This window comes from Bos mutus, chromosome 20, assembly GCF_027580195.1.
Source record: "Bos mutus isolate GX-2022 chromosome 20, NWIPB_WYAK_1.1, whole genome shotgun sequence".
Classification (NCBI taxonomy): Eukaryota; Metazoa; Chordata; class Mammalia; order Artiodactyla; family Bovidae; genus Bos; species Bos mutus.
The window spans coordinates 62,080,463-62,095,856 of record NC_091636.1 but is presented as its reverse complement, the minus strand read 5'-3'; the positions used below and the strand labels follow the sequence as shown (position 1 = coordinate 62,095,856).

The window sequence follows — 15,394 nt, the reverse complement described above, 5'->3', positions numbered from 1 at the left end:
CATCAAACATAATCACACTGCCAGTCATGACTGCAACTGTTTTTTAAGTACCAGTGGTCAAAAAGCCAAGAACTTTTGATCGCCTGCTTTCCTTTCAGCCCTCTATCAAGTCTGCTCCAAGGCTCACCTTCTTTCCGTTTAGAAAACATCCTCTGCAAAAATACAGATGATTAAGATATTTGAAACTTCTCTTTGTGGTTATCTAATCTTAAGGACTTTTTTTAAGGTGATGCATTATTTAGCCTTTGTGTGATAACATTCTTCTGTTTCTTTTCCTTTAGGGGAGAAAAATCAGAAGTCCAGGCCTCATTGAAGTTGAAGGTTTGGATGATGCAAATCCGTTTTGGCTCACAATGTGTCTGGACTCCAACATATTGTGGTCAACACACCCAGCCAAAAGAATATTCTGATTTATTAAATGGATCTCTAAGTGAAATAAAGTAGTTGAGCTAAGGAAATGTGGTTCTGGCCTCTGTGCTTGGGTCCGAAGGAGGTGAGAAGCCAACGACAGGTGGTCCTTTAATTCCGTTCCATAGATATGCCATTGTTATTTCAGTTTACATCTATCCACTTGTGTTTTTCCCTCTTGTCCATAACGCTCTTTTCCTCTTATCTCCTAATTCATGCAAACTCTACAGATTCTTCAAGATTTTTCTCTGTAATTTTCTTGCCCTTAATTTATCCAGTAAATCCACAATACGTAAATCTGAACCTAATGCAGTTGCCAATCACTGTTCCATATTTCACTTTCAGCCACAATGGCTGCTCTACATGTCACGTTTTCTTTGGAACTCTTCCTTTCCTAAGCCTATAATAGGTATTTAATAAACAGATTAGAAAGACGAGTAATTATAGATACGGATCAGGCATTTAGAAAATGATCTCTCAACTGTCAGTGAAGAACAAAATAGAAATCTATTGCCTCACTGATTAAAAACTATTAGTAAGGATGAATGAATTTGGATTTTCTCACCACAGGACCTTTCAAAAAGAAAAGCTTTTGTGAATTTTGAGCTTTGCCATTGTAGCACTTACACTGAGCACAAAGTCCTCATTTCATTTTGTAACTGCACAATTTGGAAATCATTAAGAACAGCTCTTTCTCAATATTTTAAAATCATGGATCAACCAAAAACATCACCTTCAGCTTCTCCAGCCCGTCTTTCTTGAATCTCCTCACATTAAGACACATTTTAAACCCTCTTTAGCTCCTGAGTTTTAGCACCATTAAATTTCTGACAACATACTCTTTTTTTTTTTCCCTCATGGCAAGTGAAAGACAATTACACTGTCTGAACCCTACTACAAACACAGAAAAAACTAAAATGGAAAACTCATACTACGATTCAACAAATAACTTGTGGAGTCTCTAAAAGCCGTTTCCCTTCAATGCACAGAAGTATGAGAAGGTATATTCCAGCAAAGAAATGGTTGGAATTCAGGGGAAGTGGAGTTTATTTGAGGCAGTAATATTTTATTGAACTTCCAGAGCCACTGATTCAGAACGTCCAGCTCTTTTCTAATTTACAGTGTGTTCTTCGTGTCTGGCTGCCTGTTTAGCCGAAGGATCCTGTCCCTGGAGGGAATTCATTTGACTTCTGAAAGAGTCCCAGAAGGAACCAAGGGATGTGCATTTCAAGTAAAACAGGCAGAATGGAACTCAAAACACTTTAGACAAATAGCAAGATATTTAGGAAAGGATATAATTAATCCAGAACACTTCTGCAATATTTCAGCCTAAACATACTTCCTCTTAAGGAACAGAAAAATCTTGAAAGAGATTTCTGAAATATATGGGCTAAACTTTAAATTGAAGTACAAAGCAAGGCTTACAGGAAATAGGAAGACCTTGGAGAAATCTAGAAATATACTCTAACTTAGTAGAGTCAGTTATTAAATATTTAACTTTCTCCCACAGGCTTAGAAAAAGATCAATTTTCCCTCTGGCAAGATGGATCTCACCCTCTCTTACCCCTCTGAGCCTCTTGCTGTGGCCCCACCTCCCATTCCAAGACTGGGATGCTGGGGACCAAGGTGGCAGTGATTCTTGGCTCCCTCATCCATGTAGGCTGCCAGGGGAGGCGAGGAGGTGCTCTGGGAAGTTGATGATGAAGCCCTGTTCACGCTTTCCAGATCCCTATGGAGACCAATGTCTACGCTATTCTCCGTGCCTATCAGTGATGTTCTCTGCTCCATTTGTTAACTCCAATCTATCCTGAGAACTCTGATCATTGAAACAACTCACATATGCTGTGTGGTAACAACAAACAGTACCTTCTGGGGGACACTGTTAACAGAACTCTTTGCTCCAAACCAAAAAAGAAAAGTTGCGCATCCTTTGTTTACGAACGTGTGGGCAAGAATCATATAATCAAAATTTCCAGATGTGACCTTTTTACTTCAGGTTATGTTTCTAAACTATTTTGGGGAGGAAGTCCCCTTTGAAATGTATGACATAAATTTCTGCCTGCCTCCGGGGAGTCTTGTGAGCAAACGCCCAGCCTCTTCCTACGATCTACGACCGTCATTAGGATTATCAGCCCTTCACCTGCGTGTGAACTGGTCGGTGTCTTGGAGGCAGAACTCAGGTCTCTACTCAGTATTCCTAGGTTGCAAGACTTCTCAGTCTCCTGAACTGCCTTTTACCTTTTTTTTCTGTCTCCTCTCCACAATGACTTCAGTTATTTATTGGCACTTATTGACGCTTCTGTGTGAGAGTGTGTGCAAAATCCCTCAGTTCATTGCTTTTTAGTCTCTGTACAATGTAGAAGCTCAGACACAAACTTATTTGTCTTGAAGGTAAGACTCCACGGTTATAGGTTTGTCCAATCCAGAAAGTTGATGGATCTTAGGATGTATTCAGGGGACACTTAGCGACCCTTTTTTTTGCTTCTTTACTGATGTTCTTGTTTCACTTGTGTTTCACTTGCTCAAACTCTCAGACAAGGTTCCTTTGAATCTGTGACACATCTTGTTATGACCAAATATGGTCTTTAGGCTCAGGGTCTGCGTGCAGCTCCCGAGCCAAGAAAGTAAAGCAAACCTTACCTTTTTGTAGAGACTCCTCAGATCTCGGTACTGCCACATGCTGTTGAGGACCTGAGATGCCGCCTTGACCACCTTTGGAGAGTGTCTGATAAAGAAAAGACAGGACACACAAGTGGTGAGGAGGACAGATGGGCTTCAAATGACTTGGCAGGAAACAGCAAGAATAAAGAGAATAAAAGCCTCATGGCTTTTCTGACCCTTTTCTTTCTCCAGTCTGGACAGTGCAAAGGATGCAGGTCACCAGTGTCCAACCTCATTCTCCCCCCGACACCCATGGCAGGGGGCAGGATAGGGGTGGGGGGAGGAAGGTATTGTAATTTGGCAAAGAATTTTCACAATGCAAACCCAAGAGCAGTGCACTGAGTCAGAATGCAGGTTCAGTGCTGGACTAGGAAATGGAACAGAAAGAATCTTGACCAGGAAAGGCAAGATTAAGGGGTTTTAATAGCTGTGTTGTCTAACCTGTGTAGATGGCTCAGTGGGTAAAGAATCTGCATACAATGCATACAAAAAGGAGACACAGGAGACTTGGGTTTGATCCTTGGGTTAGGAAGATCCCCTGGGGGAGGAAATGATAACCCACTCCAGTATTCTTGCCTGGGAAATCCCATGTACAGAGGAGCCTGACAGGCAGTAGAAAGGGTCGCAAAAGAGTTGGTCATGACTGAGTGCAAGCAAGGAGTAAGGAGAAAAAGATACTCATTTTCTCAGCTGAAGCGTAAGAGCTTGTATAGCATTTGCTCTTCTGCCTGAGGGGTACAGGGAACTGCTTTCCTTTTGCTAAGGAAGCCAAGCACAGGTGATTGGCATGGAGATGACCTGTGCACTCATGGGCACACGGGCTCTCTTGCGTTTGTGTGGTGGAATAAGCACGGATAAAAGAATCTATAAACAAAGCCCTTCATACAATTCACGTTCTGTCCTCCAGAACAGAGTGAGAAACTAAGGTCATGTAAACCTTTGGACTAGCGGTTCTTACCATTTTTTTTTTTTTTTTTTTTTTTTGAGTCATGGCTTTGAAATCCTTATGAATCTATCGCTAAATAATGGTTTGGTGTCAACCTGCATCTCAGATCAGACTCTAGGTCGAGACATCTGTGTTGATTCAATTCAATCTGATTCTTGGAAATCAGTTGGATGAGTGCTGAGGGCCCTGCTAACTACCTGCGGATTCTTTGCTCCAATGGGTGGAGTCCACAATCCGCCTCATGACCTGAGTGGCTGACGTGGCATTGTGTCTGATCTCAAGGCCTGGCACACTTTTGCTATAAAGGGTCAGCTATCAAATATCCTTTGATTTGTGGGCCATATGGTCTTGGTTGCAGCTACTCAACTCTGCTATTGCAGGAAGAGAGGAGTCATAAATAATACATAAATGAACAGAAGTGGCTGTGTTCCAGTCAAGTGTTATTTACAAGAAAGGGTGGACGGTGGGATTTGGATCATAGCTGGCTGACCCTTGGTTTATGCAGGGACTCCTGGAGTTGGGCAGGTCGTAATCACACATGAGGACACCAGTGTGAAGTCCACCCCTGAAGCTGACTCCTGGTGCAATGGCCCACAGATTCCCCAAAGAGAACATGTGAATTGAGATCAAAACTGCTTTTAACATAAAGTAGTCTTTAAAATGGAAAGCGAGCAGATGGTGAGATGGGATCAAGTTGAGGTTGGACTTGAGAGCCAGAGTAAATGGATGTGTGTGTGCTAAGTCAATTCAGTTGTCCAACTCTTTGTGACCCTATGGACTATAGACTGTCAGCCTTCTCCAGGCAAGAATACTGGAGTGGGTTGCCGTGCCCTCTTCCAGGGGATCTTCCTGACCCAGTGATCAAACCCACGTCTCTTATGTCTACCTTCATTGGCAGGCAGGTTCTTTACCACTAGTGCCACCTAGGAAGCAAGGACCTGAATTTTGCAATGAAATGATAGGACCTTAATACAAGATCAATTAAATGTCTGCTATTTTCCTGGGTCTTCAAGTGTGCAATGTAGAACAACTATGTTTAAGGTTTCTTCATCCATTTACTTACTGGAAACTGGAACACTATCTCTTACTCATTACTGCTGACTTGGAATTCAACCTTGTGTTTGAAAACCTCTTAGTTAATATTGCATACTTTTAAAAGAAAAAATATAGTACTCTTGTAAATTTAAAAAAATTTTTCTCCATGAGATGAACTATATATTTAAGTGAAATACATATTTTCTTTACCTAAAAGGGACAGTTGCTAAATGATTTCACATTTATGCTAGTATCATGCTCTAAATATATTGAATTTTTTTGACAGAGAATTCTAGATCTTTTCATGGATATAGATACAGGTACACTTAATTCTTTTTTAAACAATTGAATTATAATTGACCTACAACACTCTGTTAGTTCCTGGTGGTCTGATAGCTATATGCATTGCAAAATAACCACTATGGTAATTCTATTTACCATCTGGCACTACACAAAGTTATTACAATATGATTGACTATATCCCCTCTGCTGTGTATTTCATGCCTATGGTTCATTTATTTTACCACTGAAATTCTGTACCTTTAATCTCCCTCACCCATTTCACTCATTGCCCCATCCCTCTCTCCTCTGGCAGCTACCTGTTTGTTCTCTATATCTTTGGGTCTGTTCCTATTTGGTTATGTTTGTTCTTCCGTTTTGTTTTTCAGATTTCACATGCAAGTGAAATCATATGGTATTTGTATTTCTCTAACTTATTTCACTTAGCATAATATCCTCTAGGTCCATCTATAATGTTGAAAATGACAATATTTTATTATTTTTTATGGCCAAGTAATATTCTCTTGTGTGCGTGTGTATATATATATACACACACAGCCTTTGACTGTGTGGATCACAATAAACTGTGGAAAATTCTGAAAGAGATGGAAATACCAGACCACCTGATCTGCCTCTTGAGAAATTTGTATGCAGGTCAGGAAGCAACAGTTAGAACTGGACATGGAAAAACAGACTGGTTCCAAATAGGAAAAGGAGTACGTCAAGGCTGTATATTGTCCCCCTGCTTATTTAACTTATATGCAGAGTGCATCATGAGAAACGCTGGACTGGAAGAAACACAAGCTGGAATCAAGATTGCTGGGAGAAATATCAATAATCTCAGATATGCAGATGACACCACCCTTACGGCAGAAAGTGAAGAGGAACTAAAAAGCCTCTTGATGAAACTGAAAGTGGAGAGTGAAAAAGTTGGCTTAAAGCTCAACATTCAGAAAATGAAGATCATGGCATCCGGTCCCATCACGTCTTGGGAAATAGATGGGGAAACAGTGGAAACAGTGTCAGACTTTATTTTCTGGGGCTCCAAAATCACTGCAGATGGTGACTGCAGCCATGAAATTAAAAGACGCTTACTCCTTGGAAGGAAAGTTATGATCAACATAGATAGCATATTCAAAAGCAGAGACATTACTTTGCCAACAAAGGTTTGTCTAGTCAAGGCTATGGTTTTTCCAGTGGTCATGTATGGATGTGAGAGTTGGACTGTGAAGAAAACTGAGTGCCGAAGAATTGATGCTTTTGAACTGTGGTGTTGGAGAAGACTCTTGAGAGTCCCTTGGACTGCAAGGAGATCCAACCAGTCCATTCGGAAGGAGATCAGCCCTGGGATTTCTTTGGAAGGAATGATGCTAAAGCTGAAACTCCAGTACTTTGGCCACCTCATGCGAAGAGTTGACTCATTGGAAAAGACTCTGATGCTGGGAGGGATTGGGGGCAAGAGGAGAAGGGGACGACAGAGGATGAAATGGCTGGATGGCATCACGGACTCGATGGACGTGAGTCTGGGTGAACTCCGGGAGTTGGTGATGGATAGGGAGGCCTGGCGTGCTGCGATTCATGGGGTCGCAAAGAGTCGGACACGACTGAGCGACTGATCTGATTTGATACATATTGTAGTAAATAATATATTTACTATGTTTATATATACAATATATACATACATATTGTAATAAATATGCTCCCCTGGTGGTTCAGATGGTAAAGTGTCCACCTGCAATGTGGGAGACCCGGGTTTGAGCCCTGGGTTGGGAAGATCCCCTGGAGAAGGAAATTGTAGTAAATAATGCTGCAATAAACACTGAAGTTCATATACTTTTTCCAATTAGTGTTTTTTTTCTTTAGAAAACTATACAGAACTGGAATTGCTGGACCATATGGTGGTTCAATTTTTAATTTTTTGAGGACCCTCCATACTGTTTTCTATAGTGGCTGTACCAATTCATATCCCCACCAACAGTGTACAAGAGTCCCCTTTTCTTCACATCTTTGCCAACACTGGTTATTTTTGTCCTTTTTAATAGCCATTCTGATAGCTGTGAGGTGACATCTCATTGTGGTTTTGACTTGCATTTCCCTGATGATCAGTGACATTGAGCATCTTTTCATGTGCCTGTTGGTCATCTGTAAGTCTTCTTTGGGGAGAAAAATGTCTTTTCAGTCTTCTGCCAAATTTTAATTGGGTTGTTTATTGAGTTGTATGATATATATATATATATATATATATATATATATATTATATATATATATTTTAGATATTAACCCCTTGTTGGTTATATCATTTGTGAATTTTTTTTCCCATTCAGTAGGCTGTCTTTTCACTTTGTTGATGGTTTCCTTTGCTGTGCAAAAGATTTTAAGTTTAATTAGGTTCCCTTTGCTTATTTTTGCCCCTCTCTTCTGGTCTGCAATATCAGCTGAGAGACTTATTGGAGTTCCCCTGTGCATACTTATTTGCTTTTCTCTTGCTGCTTTTAAAATTCTGTCTTTATCTCTAATTTTTGCCATCTTAATTACAGTGTGTCTTGGTGAGGACTTCTTTGGGTTCGTCTTGTTTGGGACTCACTGTACTTCTTGGACCTGGATGTCTGTTTTCTTTCCCAGGTTGGAGAAGTTTTCAGCTATTAATATTATTCCTTCAAATAAATTCTCTGCCCCTTTCTTTCTCTTTTCCTTGTGGACCCCTACAATGCCAGTATTAGTATGCTTGATGTTGTCCTAAAGGTATCTTAAACCATACTCACTTAAAAATATTTTATTTGTTTAACTTCGTTGATTTCCACTACTGTCTTCAAGTTTGCTGTTCCGTTCTTCTATATCATCTAATATACTACTCATTATTTCTAGTGTATTAAAAAAAATTCAGTTATACAAAAATACTCAAAGTTATACAAGTATACTCAAAGTTACAGTTTTTCCAGGAGTCATGTACAGATCTGAGAGCTGGACTATAAAGAAGGCTGAGAGCTGAACAATTGATGCTTTTGAACTGTGGTGTTGGAGAAGACTCTTGAGAGCCCCTTGAACTTCAAGGAGATCCAACCCATCAATCTTAAAGGAAATCAGTCCTGAATATTCACTGGAAGGACTGATGTTGAAGCTGAAGCTCCAATACTTTGGCCACCTGATGTGAAGAGCCAACTTACTGGAAAAGGCCCTGATGCTGGGAAAGATTGAAGGTGGGAGGAGAAGGGGACGACAGAGGATGAGATGGTTGGATGGAATCACTGACTCAATGGACATGAGTCTGGGAGACAGTCAAGGACAGGGAGGCCTGGTGTGCTGCAGTCCATGGAGTCACAAAGAGCCAGAAAGAACTGGGCAACGGAACAACAACAGCTGTACCCTTCAGTTCTGTTTGATTCTTCCTTATATTTTCTAACTCTCTGTTAAACCTGTTACTGTGTTCATTATCCTGAGCATCTTTATGATTATGACCTTCAACTCTTTATTGGGTAGATTATTTCTACTTCCCTCAGTTCTTCTGAGGTTTTATCTTGTTCCTTTATTTGGAATATATTCCTCTGTCACTTCGTTTTGCTGTACTCTCTGTTTTTATTTCTATGTATTAAGCAGGTCTGAAGTTACACTTCCTGATCTTGGAGGAGCGGGCTTATGTAGATATCCTATGAGGCCCAGCAGTGCACTCTCCTGCGGTCACCACAGCTGTGTGCTCTAGGGGGGCCTCCCTGTGGGCCATGTGAGCCCTTCTTTTTGTGTGTGGGGGGTGGCAACTGCTATGCGTGCGCTGGTAGGTGACTGCACTGTGGTCTGCTTGGCTGCCAGGCCCTGTATGGACGCTACTGGTCCGGGCACAGCTAGCTTGTCAACCTAAGGAGAACCAGGAGTCAGGCTGACTGGCTGATGGGCAAGTAAGCCCCTGGTGCTAATGAGCTAGAAGGAGGACTCCAAGATGGCACTCGCTAGCACCAGTGTCTGCACGGTAGAACTAGCTTCCCAAAGTGGCTGCTGCGAGCATCTCTGGTCCCAGAGGGAGTCTCAGCTGCCTCCTGCCTCTCTGAGACGCCCTCTAAGATCAGTAAGTGCTCTGATCCAGGCTCTTTTCAAACTACTGCTTCAGTGCTCAGTCTTGGGATGAGAGTGTGTGTGAGACCCTTAAGAGCAGAGTCCATGTTTCCTACAGCCTTGCAGCTCTCCCAGCGGGGTGCTGGTTTTCCTGGTGCTGGGAAGTTGATGTAGGCTCCCTGGGGAGAAGCTCTGCAATTCTGATGATCCTCACATACTATTCTTATATAATCAATGCTGAGCAAAGATTAAATGCTATGTTTTGCTGGATTTTATCACTGCTAGCTAGATATGTATCTATGACAGAAGTCAAGCAACTCTAGAGGAACATAATAGTCAGGTGGTGATAATACAGTTGAAAATTTTAGTATGCAAAAAGTCCTCTGATGCTATAATTTTTTCCTACTTCTTGCTTAGTTTCAAAATACACACTGAGAATGTGGAATGAATTGCAGCTTTTAACCTCTCTATTAACATGCCAGTACACTACAGTGTTATAAAAACTGATGAAGGTCAAAGAAATACTGCTTTCTTTTTAGTTAATTTTGATTCATCCACTACACCAGTCTGATACAATGGCGACTTGAAAGCCTATAACTGTTGATTGAAGGACTTGAACAACTGAGTGCTTCTAATGTGACAAGTGATTATAACCTCAGCCACAAACACAGTTCCTTACTGACAAGTAACAGTTGAGACCGTTAATGGCTTTTCTGTCTTATGACAAAATACAGTGACACATTCAACACTATTTCCTACATGACTGTTAAAATCTGAAAAAAACACAAATGTACTTTTGAAACAGATGGATATGACAGAATGTCCATGCTGTGTGTTTAAAATGATGTGAAAAGAATAATACAAGTTATCAAGACTTCAAAAATGGTAAGTATAAGATTCCTATAAGAGTCATTAACAATTACACCATGTTTGATCTTCGCTAGACTTGTCAAATTAGGGGTGGCTGAGAATCTTGGTGCAATTTCATTGCGGGTTTTCAGCACAGGCATTCCAGCTGCAGGATTCCAGAATAATTGTTCCAGTGTATTGGCAAGATGCAATGAGTTATACAGTTCAAGCACACCTTGATCAGCACTTGCAGTCTGACTCATCTAAATCATGGCATATTTAAGCTTGTGCATATTTAGAAATAAAACCTATACATACATAAAGGGGAGAATCATAGCTATACATGTTTGTTCATCTTGTTTTCTCATGTGATCACAAAAGTTTGAGTAGTTTTGGGAGGAGGGCAAGTCTGCAAGCATTTTATGAATTAACTAGAGCAAACTGATATTCCTCCCTTTTCCAATTATTAAATCATCTTCAAGTCCAAAAAATTTCAATAAAGTATTTTTATTTCATTAAAACACTTCTAGAAGGCCATGGGAATCTCAGATGTGCTGTCATGATAGAATTGAGTGACAAATGGTGAGTTTAGTGCTAAGACACAATGTAATTCTTCTGGATGCATTTTAAGAGCAGTGAGAAACGAAAATCCAACTGAAGCGCAGGTGGGAGATGAGGATATGGCCAGTTATAAAAACCTTGCTTTGACCCCCAAATTAGTCACTGTCTAAAGGAGGTAAACCACAGAACAAAATGGATGAGACCAAGCAGGAGAAGTCTAAATGGGAAATGCTTGACGCAAGTGGATTCAACACTTCTTATTAAATTCATAAATCTGGACTGCTAAACATTGAGGGAAAGGTAAGGAAACAATGATATGAAATGAGTATCTATTCCATGAAGAAATTTTCCGTCAATTTAAAGCATATATTTGAGATTATTTGTAGTAAAAGGAACCTCCCGTTAGCAACAATCCAGATGGAATAGACCTAAGAGGATTCTTTTCTGGAATGGCAATGACGATATATATGACTTCATGGATAGTTTCTTCAAAATGAGTTTTTAATTAGTTTTATCAAATAATTTTCTTTGACCATAGGACTGATAAAAGCAGTTTTTTCTCTTTAAGGCCCAATAGGGATGCTCACACAGATGGAGGGAATTCATATAACAACCTCCCAAAGCTCTACAGTTCTAAGATTCAGGGACAATACTTTCTTCTCTGAATGTCTCATGAACATAGACAATTATATCAGAGTGGACTGTGGTTTTATTGTGTATGCATGTGCATTTGTTTAAGAAAAGCATCAACATAATAAGTTTCTAATGCCCAAAACAGGTACGCATTTCAATTAGAGATTTCCAAGGTCCGCTAAAGCTATGCGAAGCTAAGTGAAGGACAGGAAAGCCTGGAATGCTGCAGTCCATGGGGTCACAAAGAATCAGACACGACTGAGTCACTGAACAATAACAACCACTGAAGCCATGTGAAAAAGAAAACTGAGGCTTCCCTGGTGGCTCAGTGGGAAAGAATCCACCTCCCACTACAGGAGACACGGGTTTGATCCCTGATTTGGGAAGATCCCACGTACCCTGGAACAACTAAGCCTGTGTACCACAAAAACTGAGCCTGTGAGTCAGAGCCTGGGAGCTTTAACTACTGAAGCCTGCGGGCCCTGGAGTCCACAAGAGAAGCCGCTGCAGTGAGAAGCCCAGGCACCGCAACTAGGGAGTAGCCCTGCCCGCTGCAACTAGAGGAAAGCCCCAGTGCGGCAACAAAGACCCGCACAGGCAGAAATAAATAAATAAACAAAATCAAAGCCTGTGGTACTTTCCCTGACCTTGCTGCCGGCCCCAGGGTAAGCCCTGAAGGCTCAGCCCACAGAAAGCCTCAGGGAAAGACCTCCCCTCCACCCAGTCCTAAAAAATAAATAAACAAGAGAACCACGTGGTTCCTGCCAACGGAGAAGAGCGTTTTACTGCAAGTATAACATTATAGGGTACAATTCAAATCAACCATCTGTACTGTGCAATTATTCCACAAGTCCAGTGGGCTTTCTCTATATTTGATATGGAAAAGTTCAAATCCTAATACTGAACTGTTGATTGAACCTATGTGGAGGTCTCAGGGCGCTTAAACAGAACCCCTGAAACTTCTCTTTTATTGCACAATGATAGTATCTCGAATTAAATGAAATGAGAGAATATCCAAAAGCCTTGAAGTGCATCCTTTAAAGCCTTTAATAACAAAAGAAAACTTATTTGGCGTTTAGATGTAAAGGGAATGAAGTCAAGAAGTAGACCCTTGATAACAAAAGGTTTACCCTGTTAATCTTATTTGATTACATTGAGGGACTTCCAGAAGTCGAAATTTAATTAAGATTAGTGAATGTTTTTGTAAAATATACCAACCCTGTGGCTGGTGAAAATATGTTTAAGTTACATACAGTAAAATACCACTGGTTCTTATATCCAACTGGGAACTTACCATTTGTGGTGGTAGCATTCCTTTGACATAACCCCTCTCTCTTTAATCCAGTGGCATAAAAGCCCTCCTTCCTCACTTCTTCCATCCCTGGGAAAATCCTACTCAGTATTTAAGACATGATTATTACTTCTTCCAGGAAGTCTTTCATGACAGTCCCTCCTGCTGTCTTTAGATTGGAAAGTATGAGCATGATGACTTGTTAAATGACATAATTTGTCCCAAACACACAGTTGGTGAGGGAAGGTGGTAGTTAAACACTAAGTTTCTTCTGACTCTGTCGCTGTTTTCTCTCCCATCCTCTCTGCATGCCTTGCTATGCAGAACTGAAGAGGCACAGAACAAAGGATGTGAATCCATCATCAACACTTGGATTTGGAGCCACACTGGAACAACCACCACAAAATGCCTTCAGGAATCTGTTGGTTTCTTGCATATGAAAAGTGAAAGTCGCTCAGTCCTGTCTGACTCTTTGTGACCCCAAGAACTATACAGATCATAGAATTCTCCAGGCCTGAATACTAGAGTAGGTAGCCTTTCCCTTTTCCAGGGGATCTTACCAACCCAGAGATTGAAACAGGTCTCCCACACTGTGGGCGGATTCTTTACCAGCTGAGCCACAAGGGAAGTCCAAGAATACTGGAGTGGGTAGCTATCCCTTCTCCAGTGGATCTTCCTGATCCAGGAATCGAACCGGGGTCTCCTGCCTTGCAGGCAGATTCTTTACCAACTGAGCTATGAGGGAAGCCCACATGCAGGTCACTAGATTGGATGCTGGATTGTCAAGCCTACCTTAGCAATATCCCAGGAGTCACCAGGTCATGAGTTATTTGTCAAATCAAAGTTCCTAGTAAGACCAGCTTTCCTGTGGGGTGGGAAGACTGGAAACCATCTGCTGTCTTCTATCTCTTGATGATCAGACACCAATGCTTTCCAGTGACACTCAGCAGTGTTACCCAAAACCAAGGGTCGTAGGGCACACTTGAACTGTGTCTGTGTGTGTGTGCGTGCACGCTCAGTCACGTCCAGCTCTTTGTGACCCCATGGGCTGTAGCCTGCCAGGCTTCTCTGTCCCTGGGATATCCCAGGCAACAATACTGGAGTGGGTTGTCTTTTCCTTCTCCAGGGGACCTTCCTGACCTAGGGACCGAACCCCTGTCTTCTGTGTCTCCTGCACTCGCAAGCAGATACTTACCCATGGTGCCACTTGGGAAGCCCTAGACCTGTACCTACCAACACCAGTTGTATGCATTAGGACGTCACTGCCTGACTTACTTGTCTCCTTTGCTTTTGGAGATGCCGACCAACTTCTCGATGCCCCCGGCGTCCCGTAAGGCCTTGGCGTTCTCCATGTTCTTGGTGATGACCTCGTGAAGGGTGCAGCACACGGCTGTCACCGTGTCGTCCGACATGGCCTTGCTCGCTGCACTGTTGCTGTTGTTCCCGCCTGGAAGCCGGTGCACCAGGTCTCGCATGGCGTATTTGCCTTCGGAAAAGAAGATGAAGGAAGAGTTGAAATGTGGTCAGAACAGAGGAGGTGGGGACTGGGGTGAAAAGGAGAAGACAAGAGGCCACGTTAACACAACGTTGCCTGTTCTCGTCACTGATGATTCTCTACACAGGTACTGTGGGCACATACACGGACAAAACACGGTGAATCGTGGCTTGTAGTGCTGGATAGACCTAGGACTGACTCTCTGGACAAGTTATTTCAGGCCTCGGAGCCTCAGCTTTTCAAATCATGAAGCAAGAATTACAATATACCTACCCTTACTAGGTTGTTGCAAAGATTAAACGAGTAAATGTGTGGGAAGCATTGAATACACGGCGACAACCCTGGACTCAGGACTCAGTAGAGGTTAGTTATCAGTGGGTTCCTGCTTGCTACTCAAAGCAGTCAGAAAACATATGGTAACTCTGATACAACCTCAAAAATCCCCTAATGGGAGCTATGTGGGCAACTGTATTATTTAACAAATAAGAGCCAAAGCCCCAGAATGTATATATATATATGAAATCTGCATTCTGGTCCTATAAAGGAAAGAGAAACATTCAAAGCAGGAGAGGGAAACTTTACAAATAATATATAAAATGAGGTGTCCTCTGAACTAGGGCTACTGGATGAACTGCTTGTCTCTCTGATGGGGTTTAACTGAATGGTTCTATCATATAACATTTACTAATTTGATACGTTTTACTTCCTGTGAAAAAAATAAGATAACATGCAACTTTGTTTTCTTAATTCACTTTATCATTATCAATCATGCTCCCCCCAACGACAGAGGTACTTATAATGACACGTTTATGGAGTACTTTTAGTTTACAAAGTCATTTAGGTGTTACCAATAACCCTGAAGACAATTAATTCATCCCACCTGCAGGTTCCAATCCTGTCCTGTTGATTTACTTTTGGAACCAAGTACAGGAGTGGCTGCAGCAAAGTTGGCTTTACTTAAATTTTCAAATTGGGTGGAATTGGCATGTGTTCAAAGTTCAACTCCTGCCTTGTCTCCCACCCCCTAGTCAGACATATTTAGGTGGCTCCTAAAACCCATTTGGAATATTCTTCCTCCTTACAGGTCTCTAAAGGATGACTTCTTTTGCTATTTAAGTCTCTAGCACATGGAGCTTGGGGGCAGGAAATGGAACCCCATGGGAGGAGGCAATGATATCTTAATTCCCAGCAG

General features: G+C 41.6%; 1 protein-coding gene across 1 annotated transcript in view; it reads right to left on the bottom strand.

Moving 5' to 3' along the window:
- CTNND2 (catenin delta 2) overlaps window positions 1-15,394 on the bottom strand; it is a 1,090,646-nt gene that overhangs the window by 38,758 nt on the left and 1,036,494 nt on the right. Inside the window, 2 exon segments of the mRNA XM_070357848.1 lie at window positions 3,049-3,133; window positions 13,983-14,193. Of these exon segments, the coding sequence (XP_070213949.1) occupies window positions 3,049-3,133; window positions 13,983-14,193 (296 nt within the window).